This window comes from Coccinella septempunctata, chromosome 7 (genome assembly GCF_907165205.1).
Source record: "Coccinella septempunctata chromosome 7, icCocSept1.1, whole genome shotgun sequence".
In the NCBI taxonomy this organism is placed as follows: domain Eukaryota; kingdom Metazoa; phylum Arthropoda; class Insecta; order Coleoptera; family Coccinellidae; genus Coccinella; species Coccinella septempunctata.
Window position 1 is genome coordinate 484367 of NC_058195.1, and position 10828 is coordinate 495194.

Below are 10828 nucleotides of genomic sequence, written 5' to 3' on the forward strand. Positions count from 1 at the left end.
TTATTTCCACGAAAGTACCTCAGCATTCACAACCGATCCGAAGACGCTTTCTTCGAATCACAACACGCTAAAAATCCTCATTACAAAACTGACAAGAGAAGGTACCACCGGAGTCCAAGAAGTGGGTGTATACGTCGATGAGTGGGGTACTTGTCCCATGTGAGTGAAATGAAAAGTGAACTGAAAACAAATCCAAAGTCAAACATAGTCACACGGTTTCGAGCGACGGGTACCACCGATAGGGTACTGAGGTACTGTCCGAAATTGGAGTACGAAAGCTAGGACCATCGGTTCTCGGCGGTATAACGGGCTTTTCGCTACTACTTTTCGGGTAACGATCTAGAGATTGTTGGTACCCAAGGTACCACCTACAATTTCCGGTGATTTCGCGCCTTGGAAACTGTGTGTTTTTGTTTTTTCCATAGGTAAGTACCGTTGACTCGATGTGATCGTTTGTTTGTGTTGATTTTAGCACTTCGCAAGGATTTAATGACTAGTTTATTTTCATATTTTTGTCCGTTAGCGTTCATTAAGAATGTACTTGAAATTTTCCATCGGGTATCAAACGGTCGAAACTCACAATACTTACACTTAATGTTTTTCTCTTTGATGTATTGAATATGCAGATTCAATGGTATGAATCATATCAAATGGAACCAGTTTCAGAATTATGACTATATCTGAAAACTCGCCACATTTTTCAAATGTCAACTTTTGTGTTCTTATCGCTGTTACAAAATAAATTATTTTCTGGTCTTTAACGTTTTGAAGTTTTGGTCATCATGAAGAAAATAGGTTCGTGTTTTGTTTCAAAAACATACCATCAGCGAACGTCCTTAATCTCTTTTAAAATCAACTCAAATTTTCCAGTATACCATCATCCAACAATGTAAAAGTATCTCACCAAGATGTCCCTACTCAACTACAGTGTGCCATCACCCTATTACGGGACGCCAAACCCAGCCACAAACTACTACCAACCTCCTCAACCATCGGTACTACCACCCTTTCCTCCCAATGTGCAACCCTATCACTATCCGCACCCTCAAAAACCATTCCTTGGTGAGGAATTCCCTCCCACGCACTACAGAGGCCATCACACAACTCCTCAAAGTACCCCTTCACCCCCTCCACCAAGCTTAGGCTACCCTTACGGTATTCCTACAGACAGTAATAGTGGTACTACCCAAGTGCATCATAGTACACACCATGGGGGACCTTCTGAGCCCGATTACGACTACGGTGAGGATGATTCGTCGTTGGTACCACCAGTCACTCCAATTCAGGGACCTATTTACGTGAAAAATGGGACAGTACCAGTGGTACCGTTGTACTCGTATCCTGTCTTGAACAATGGTACTCTGGTCCAGATTCCGGTGAGTCGATTTCTTTCATTTATTTTTGGAAAAGCAACTCAACTGTGTTGAGTGGAAGTACTGCAAGTTGGGCTGTTAGTTAGTACCTTTACGAAGACGTCCAATGAAACCGGAAAACTAAATCCTTGTCGAAAAAAGCGCTCTTTAACCCGAAAAAAATTACGGAACTAATGAATCACATCGAACGTATCAAGAACAATTAGATCGTTCTAAATTGGAAGGTCGCTTCATCTGAATAGATTAGCCTTCTTGGATATAGTCGCCTTGGGCGCTATGACAATTGAAAATAATTCGTGGTTCCTTTTCTGACGAACGATTTTGCACTTGAGACGTAGGTACAGTACCACTCCCCGGCGGTACTTTCACTGCTGGTGAGGAAGGTCCATTATGATTGGAATTTGGTTAAAAGAAAAGATTCTTACTGATTTACTTTCATTGAAGTCTGTACGTTTGTCATTGCAAAATTGGAGCCTGTGCTTGGAGTTCTTATTTTCATAGTACCTAAGTAGGTACGAAATTTCTTATTATTTCAAGATGCTGAATCCCTGTTCTAGATATATTTTTAACGAGTAATAAAAGAGTTAACTTGAAGAGCAACTAACTGCGATAAAAATTTCACTGCAATTGAGAATTATGTTATTTCTAATGATCTTGAACTGCAAAACTTCATGAACGTTAGCAGTGTTTGAATTATGGAAGGAACAGAAATACCATGAACTTTTAATCCCTTGACTTTCTCCTTTTAAGGTGCTGCTACATGGTAACATCCATAAAAACTCATCAGCTTCCTGTGTGGATAAAATTAATGAAAATCTAGCTTGTGTGATCCACACTAGTAGTACTAAAGTACTAAAATGACTATAACTCCGTTCATCATCAGTCTTTTCTCATCCTCACAAAAAAAATGATGTCCAAAACTGATCTATTTCAGCACGAGCTGTTTGCGTGGTGTTGCACGTTGTTTTTATTTTGGTTGTAAGCGATTTAACAACTTTCATATTCCCCAGAAACTCTCTAATTTATGTAGATGAATTTTTTTTCGTCTATCCTCAAAAACTGCATCTCCATTGTCTGAAGCTGCATCCTATTGTCCACGATCTTTACTGCACAAGACCATTCACATTAGGTACGCTTTCAAAACACCCTTTTAATAGATCGTTCAAACCGATTCAGTGAAAAGGTACAGTGATCGTAGTTTGACCTCGTTCTATATTTATTCAAATTGTTTGAGTTCCAGTTATACTTTTAAAGTTTAAGAGCATGTAATTGCCAGTGTAAAAGGATGATAAGAATTCCCAGGCATTCGCGAAGACAGGTCAGACCTCCTTGGATAGGTGATTATCATAGATGAATATGGTGCTTGAGCGATATGATTGGAGATGATCTAGATGCTTGCATCGGCTACCGGAAGATTTATAGCTGTTCGATTACGTTTATGGATGATTTTAATGACCGAGATCGACGTGGAATGCTGTATCTTGGAGAAACCCTGAAACTGACTTATATATTTATATCAGTTCACCTTTCTACGTTGATTGAACGTGTAATTTGATTCTCGAGTTGCTCAAATCACGGTTGTAGATGATGGGACGTAGAATATTGATGTGATTGGATTGAAGTCTTCATGTTGAGCTTCTGGATAGCTCTCAGCTAGCTTAAGCCTTCGTAGGCTTCAAAAAAATTCAGATACCTACTGTATTCTTGTGGAAGGATCTTTTTGGGCCAATCCTTTGAATCCACACCTTGAATGAACGCCCACACAAGCGAAGGGCGCCAAATAAAAGCGTTCCTACCAAGTGGCCAAGATTCCAACAGACTGGCATGCCATTTAGAGCGCATTGTTCAAGCAGTCCAATAAATCAAAGATCGCATCAGATATGGAAGACGCGAAAGGCGTGAAAACAGACCACAAATCGACATCTAGACGGCGGCAGGCGCCAGCACAAAAGTGACACCTTCATACATATGTCATTTGGACGGTCAGAAGAACGTGTTCATTGGTATACATCTCCTTCGCTGATCGTCGCGGTGCTTAGACTTCAGACTCACTTACATAATGATCATTTGTGTTCGAAATGTAGGAGACTGGGGACATCGCGTTCTATAGTTAGCCTTTAGGTTTAGTAACCTGGCAGAGACGGATTCAGGGTTTTTGTCATTTTTTGTTCCTCAACTCCGAAGCTTCATTATGCCATAAATAGTATCAAATCGGTGTTTCTTTGAGATGGACCACTGCTAGGCCTGTTAGGTAGATCAGAAAGCGTTTTTGGTAGATGAATTAGCATTTCAGATAGATCAGTGAGCGTTCAAGGAAGATGAAGAAGCGTTTTCGGTCTATGAATAAGCATTTTTGTGTGGATTCAGGTAGATCGTGTAGATGAAGTGTCTTCGATACATCAATAAGCATTTCAGTCACCGTTTTGGGAAGATCAGAAAGCGTTCTTGTTAGATCAATAAGCGTTTTTGGTCCAACAATAAGCGTTTTTGGTCCAACAATAAGCGTTTTCGGTAGATCGAAAAGCGTTTCAGATAGATCAGTATAATCGAGGAAGATCACGTTTTAGGTAGATCAATAAGCGTTTTAGGTAGATCAGAAAGCGTTTTTGGTAGATGAATTAGCATTTCAGGTAGATCAGTGAGCGTTCGGTCTATGAATAAGCATTTTTGTGTGTAGATTCAGGTAAATCATGTAGGAGTGTTTTCGATTCCTCAATAAGCATTTCAGGTAGATCAGTCATGGATGAGGGAAATAATAAAGTATGTTCCATGTATCATTGAGCGTTTTAGGAAGATCAAAAAGCGTTCATGTTAGATCTATGAGCGTTTTTGATCCAACAAAAAGCGTTTTCGGTAGATCAAAAAGCGTTTCAGGTAGATCAGCATGATCGACGTTTTAGGTAGATAAATAAGCCTCTTTATTAGATCGAGAAGCGTTTTAGGTAGATCAAGAAGTTTCAGTAAATCATGAGCAAATGATTCTGAGGTTTCCAAATATCAATATTTTCATGGTCCAACTTAGCCAGAGTGAATACACTGGAATTTGATTCGTTTCAGAAACTGTGACGACTCCAAACCTGCACGAGCATCAAACCAATATCAAAGAACTTGCGCAAGCAAAAATAATAGAAGAACTTTCTCAGACCTTGGTAATAGCTCAAATGCTGTAGACATCTCGTGTCTGCAAGACAGAACGGTTAACCATTTCATTCACCGACCGTATTTGGTCAAAATAGGTACCTAATTATGCATTATAGCGGATCGTATCTGTATTAAAGCTCTTTTGTTGTGAAAATGCTAAACTATTTGTCGCTCAATGGATTATGTCCCGAGGAATTTCCTCTTAGTCATTGTGAATCAGAAGGAAATAGCTGGACGTTATGATCGTGGGAATATTGAACCATTTTACGGCAATGAATTTATTCAAACGCATAAATCTGGGTGTTGTAAGATGGAAAAAAACGATTGCGAAGTGAGACAAAGCTGATGGGAATGTCGTATAGGAAAAATGTTGCGTTTGTTTTATACTTTGTTGATTCAGACATCAAGTGGGGCTTTCGAAATGTTTCTTGAAGGTTACCGCCGAGGAGTTTAAGGTCACTTTCGACCAAAAACGCGGATTTTGGGAATTGGGAAGAAAATACCAAGGTTTGTCGCTGCTGGCGAGGACACGTGGTGATGGGTCCATTTCAATCCAGATAATGAACCATTGTACCGACAAATTATACAGCTTTGCATAGTATCTACGGTTAATCTAGAATAACGAGCAGAACGTAGCCATCTATCTCTGAATCTCGTTACTGGATTCGCATAAAAAAAGAATTAATTCTATAAATATGCGTACAACCGTGGAATATTACATTAATGTCTGATGACTAATGTGGAATTCCACGGTTTTATAGCTATTCCTTTAATGTGCTAGTCATGATAATGGGGAGGATGCACGTACGACGAAGGACAATATTGAAGTTCAATGATATCTTGGGTGGAGCGCTAAAACACGTTAAAACTTTATATAAAGTTGAAGATTGGAGAAATGTCAAGTACACTGTGTTCAATGAATTACAGTTGGACAGGCATTGTTTCCACCTGAAACTGTCGCAGTTTTTCCTAAAAGTACACACATTCTTGAGGTAACACAAGAAAGAGAAATGTATAAGTAATCCCTATCACTGGTAGAGCGTTTTGAACAGATTCTTTTCAAATTTAATAAGAAAACTCAGCAAAGCCCACTAACGTGAAATCGAGAGCTTTAGGGTCTTTTTTCAAAGTTATAATCACACAGAGCCCATCCACCTAAGAGAAAAAGCTTCTGACTGAACTTTTCTGAATTTTTTTTTGTGACCAAGCCCATAGTGACGCTTTCCCTCCTAGGTCTGCTTCTAGGTCGTCGGCATCACCCAGTACAAGGAAAAGAAGATCTCAAACGACCTCGGCCTTGTGCAAAAACTACTCAATTGTTGTCGAGATTAATTATTAATCAAGTGAGTTGGATTCACACAGGCTACACCTACGAATCAGCTTTTTTTATTAGTATCGTGTTATAAGCGCTAGAATAGCGTTCGTAATTGGTGTATTTATAATGTTGAGATTGAGGTAATAGTAATCTCCAAACCTCAATGCAGTTGTGTCATTCTCAGGAAGCGCCTGAAGATCTTTTAACAAGATGCGGATAGTGATGAGAGTGTGTTATTCGGTTTCTGTGTGAAGTGGAATATGCAAGCAGGCTCGGTAATTTTGTGCGATTTATGTGTGGAAAAAGTGAAATGATGAAGAAGACTTTCGAAATTGAATTTTCTTTGATGGTAATATACTTTTTGAGGAAGATTACAAGAACAATATTTCGTCTATTCCTCCAAAAATAGCGAAAAACAAAGACATAGCCTCAATTTCGCTCGAAAATCAACAATTTCCATTCAGAATTTTTTTTCTTTCGATTTGTAATATTCACAATCCAGCACGAAAGAAATTCAGACTGAAATTTCGAAGCTAGATGTAGTAATTTTCGATTTTCAAAGGTTTCATTGAACCCTCCATGTTTAACCAATACTGATTGATACACAAACCTACATCATTTTCCTAGAAAATGAATTATATGCTGACAGAATATAAATTATGTTACGAAATCCAATATTTCTCGATAAAAACGAATTATTTCCATTACCTGCTCGATAAATGAATCAATAAGACCTCGCCTTGCAATAATAATAAAAAATAATAGGCCCAAATGGATTTTTCAATCGGATTTGTAGAGAGTTTTCAATATCGATATAACGAAACAGGAAATATCAGAGTGTCAGTTTTAAATTCAAAGAACGATCATAAAAAAATGTCCTGTTGAAATGAACAACTCAATAATGTTTTACCTTGATTCGCTTTCAAATAACAATCATATTTATTCTTGAGTAAACACCAATGAAGGGAGATAAATCACACAATCTTAATTGTAACAACAGTTACAAGTTGCTGTAATATTACCACCACGCTTCACTGGGTCCCTTTTGATAATATATAAACTGTTTAATGATAAATACATTTAGGAAATGAAGAAAAAATCACTGTGAGAACTGCGATTATAAATAATTAACTCAGAGGTATTTAATTACCACACAATGCTCTACCCAGTAGCTGTCAATGATAATTTTTTTATCAGATACTTGTTAATGGAGATTGTTTATGTTGATAACGTTTGAAATGAACTGACAGGCATTTATAAGGGGGAGAAAAGGCAAATTGTTCTTGAATTCGATTATTTTAATGAATGGAAATGAAATATAATAGATTCTCTTTATATTTCATTATCAATAAGATCGACGATAACATAATTTCTTATTTTTTCGAAGTATTGTTTTTTTTCAAACTTAAATTTGCACTTCCTTTCAAAAAACGCGCGCTCAGATGTATCAGTCACGTGAACCATATGAAGCACTCTAATTGGTTTGCAGAAATGGAAGTTTTTACCACAGAACAAATCTTTACATTTTTTCATGCTTCAAACTGTCATCTTCTTGATGATATCTGATCACAGAATTGTGAAGTTTTCTTCAAAAGGTGTTCTCGTTCAAATTTTGAGTTATGGACCCTTTGAGTATGGAAAAAAACATGGATTTCATGGCCGCGAATTATGAAAACGTTAGCCATTTCTATTTCCCTGACATATTCGAGATTTTCGCAAAAATTCTATCCACAAACTCTGGAAATCTAACCTGGCTTCCTGCAGAGATTATACACAAAGTGACCCGGGTGTTAAATAATAACAAATACATTTCCCCGTTTTGGAATTCCGGTCTTGTTTATGTAAAACGGAAAAATTTGCATTTGACCCGGCGAAATAACTTTCACTTCATCTAATCGGAGAAGTTTAAATTCAGGAGCCAGAAGCGAAGATAATCTTCGACGATGATCAATTTATAGTGTCAGGACGCGTTTTTGATATTAATGAGACTTTTTTCGATCGGGAATATAAATGTCCGCCATTAACTTTCTTATTTCCTCGATTTATCAGACGATGGATCGGAATTATCGAAAATTTTTGGACATCTGCCATCACATCGACAAGCAAGTTGGAATTTTAAATGTCAATGTTCTATGCTTAAACTTAGTGCCTAGCTTGTATTATACTATTTCGTTAAGTTCTTCAGATTTGATACAAATTGTCAACTTGGCAAATTGGGCAAGAATCTGCAGGATTCTGAAAAAGTTTATTTATAACGAAAGCTAATCTAATTTAAAAATGCCGTTTACGTATTTCCTGACAGGCGCAGTATCGAGACATAGAGCATAGAGATTCAAAATTCTATAGCCCACTTGACAACGAAGTTAATATCTTCTTCTTCCTTATATTCGACCTTCTCAAAATCAACAAATCAACCGATATCATCTGATAACACGAAAACCAGCACTACCGTTTGTAAATTAGCTCATTAACTTATCCCGGCAAGAAATTTCGTCGTTTACCCTTGGACCAAACGTCAAAGAACTCCACCCTCAACAGGAAATGAGACAGGCATTCTAGAGAACAGGTCGAGTTCAAAGCGTGGACCTGCAGGTATGTCGGAGCTACTTACTTCACCCTGAACTGTCTTTGACCAACGCCCAAAATTATGATTGATACTGGAATGAATTTGTCCCTATCTCCTTCTCTTATCAGCAGTTATACGACGATGTTTGTGCAATACCGAGCACGCGAACTGTCCCGTAGAAAGGAAGCGTGTTTTCGATTTGTACGAGGTCAAAAAAGAGCACGAGCGTGCTCGGGGACGACGCTAGGATTTGTCGTACGATAAGTCTGCTTCACATCTAGCTCACCGACTGATATTAAGTACCTTGCAACAATAATTTCATCGATTGATAGGCACATGATGAGCCTCAGCGAGAAACTATTTCGAGTTAAAAGTAGTACGTCGTTCTTTCTCAATAAGTTCGTTATTTTTGGACGGTAGGCTTCTCGTACGGCGAACCCCGAGGTGCAGCCCGAGCTTTATAAGTGTAACATTTTGCGTGCAAGATCGGCAAGCGGCCGGTAACGTCTCGGGTGGTACCACACTGAAGGTGTTCCAAGGTCTTGTACGTTGACTTTCATCAGCGTTATTTGACAATAAAGTTTACTGGTTAATAAAACTATTTCTACTATTCCGTGGGAGTCTGTCAATGGAGTTACCTGTCGTGGACCTGACATTGGAATTAATCGGCCGGAAATTGGATTTTTCGAGATGCTATCTCGATCGTTTTCGGTTGTTCCCAATGTTTTTTTTTTGTGTGTGGATTTTATCGACAAAATTCGTTGTTTAATATCAAGAGCCGAACGTTTTAATGAGGAAAAGAACAGTTTTTTGGTTAGGAGGGAATTCTTGTCATCGTTGAGCAGTCATGAGAGGGATATTAGTCTGAAAAAAATTCCGAAGAACCTCATTTGCCTTCATAGTAATCGGTGCTGTGAGTTTAGAGGTATAACACTCTATGTCCGAGTTCTCACGGCACCGGAAGTAGTCTGACTGCTGGTGCGCGAGCCCCCGGGGAGACGACAAGGAACGGAGAACCGAAGACTGCTTCATTCTGCTGGATCATTTTGTAAAATTTCCAAATAGGATTTCGAAAAAGGTCAAAAAAAATGTTGAACAATAAACAATTGCTCTCATATTGTCCATGCATAAATGTAACTTTGTTCACAGATACTCTGGACGGCCCTATCTGTTGCTTTAGGCTTAGAACTACGCGGCGAATACATAAGAGGCGTCCCCTGTCTAGTGAGAAACTTCCAACTGTTCTGTCCGAGGGCTGGTAACACGTATCCGCTGTAAGTAACCCACAATACTCAAAAACCCCCACCGACCGTTTCCCATTTCCAGAGACAGGATCGAACTCTTCATAGACGAGAACAAAGCCTTGATGAAGAGGATGTACGGCGAATTCGACATGGGGATATACCCCAACGGGCCTACCGGCAACAAGAAAAAGAGATCTGCGAAACCCGGGGTTCCAGATCTACACTTCGACCCTGGACCCGAGCCCCTCAGGGGCGGGGAGTCCTTCTTGGGGAAGATAAGGGCTCCCAGACAGACCTTCAGGAACAACCAGAGTTCCGAGACCGGAAAGTAAGTATTGAGAAGGTAGTCATGAACAAGCGTAGGAAAATCCCAGAAAAGTTGAAAACACAACTGTAAATTGGTTTCGGGATCATTGTCCCTCATCTGCACAGTGTAGAGATAAATATTTCAACTTGAGGATGGGGCCTTATGGGAGCGACAATGTTTTAATGAAGCTTCTGGCCCTTTACTTTCCTTCCTTCACTTTAAATCTTGTTTTGAAGAAGTCGTTTCAGGATGTTTTGGTGTATAAGGGATGTTTCAGGGTAGACGCGTGTCAGAGTAAAGTGGAGATCATAACCCCGTACTGGGCATCGAATTCAGCCGGAAAAATAAGAGCGATAGTCAACACGCAGCACTTCGAACAAGCCATTCATCAGGAGACTTGCGCGTAAGTAGAACTATCTTTTCCTATCAACAACATATTCATGTTTTTTTTTTCAACGCAGAAAGGTGCGCACAAACCGATGTTCGGGAGACTGCGGCTGCGAGCAGAAATACAAATGGCACCGTCTCCTGGCCTACGACCCAGACAACGACTGCAAGGGGATCTTCATGGACTGGTTCCTCTTTCCATCGTGCTGCGTCTGTAGGTGCAATCCCAACTGAAGAAAAACGCCAAAAACCGGAATCGACCTAAAGACCTTCAAGGTCCCTTTATTTCCTCTTAATTATCTTTCTGAATAATCGTTACCATATCTTAGAGTTTCATGTTAGTTACCATTTTTAAGGCTCATTATTTTATTTATATTCTCATTTTTGTGTATAGTTAAGTTTTGTACTTTTGTAATAATTTCCTTAACTGTTAGAACCTGCCATTGCGGATCAATTTGTAGAATAAAATATCAGAATTAATTTCACTGTTATTGT

At 39.0% G+C, this 10828-nt stretch overlaps 1 protein-coding gene across 1 annotated transcript; it reads left to right on the forward strand.

Annotated features, from left to right (window-relative positions):
* The first annotated feature begins 187 nt into the window (after window positions 1–187).
* LOC123318056 (protein spaetzle 3) lies at window positions 188–10813 on the forward strand. Its single transcript, XM_044904743.1, has 6 exons — window positions 188–425; window positions 871–1376; window positions 9545–9669; window positions 9722–9967; window positions 10224–10349; window positions 10408–10813. The coding sequence occupies exons 2-6, from the start codon at window positions 909–911 to the stop codon at window positions 10565–10567; spliced, it is 1125 nt and encodes a 374-aa protein (XP_044760678.1). The 5' UTR covers window positions 188–425; window positions 871–908; the 3' UTR covers window positions 10568–10813.
* Window positions 10814–10828: the final 15 nt, after the last annotated feature.

Bases quoted from the DNA above. Each gene is read 5' to 3' on its own strand.
- LOC123318056 (XM_044904743.1), top strand. From the start codon at position 909: ATGTCCCTACTCAACTACAGTGTGCCATCACCCTATTACGGGACGCCA. The intron at 9,670-9,721 runs GTAAGTAACCCA...TCCCATTTCCAG, and splicing joins GCTGGTAACACGTATCCGCT to AGACAGGATCGAACTCTTCA. The intron at 9,968-10,223 runs GTAAGTATTGAG...GGGATGTTTCAG, and splicing joins CAGAGTTCCGAGACCGGAAA to GGTAGACGCGTGTCAGAGTA.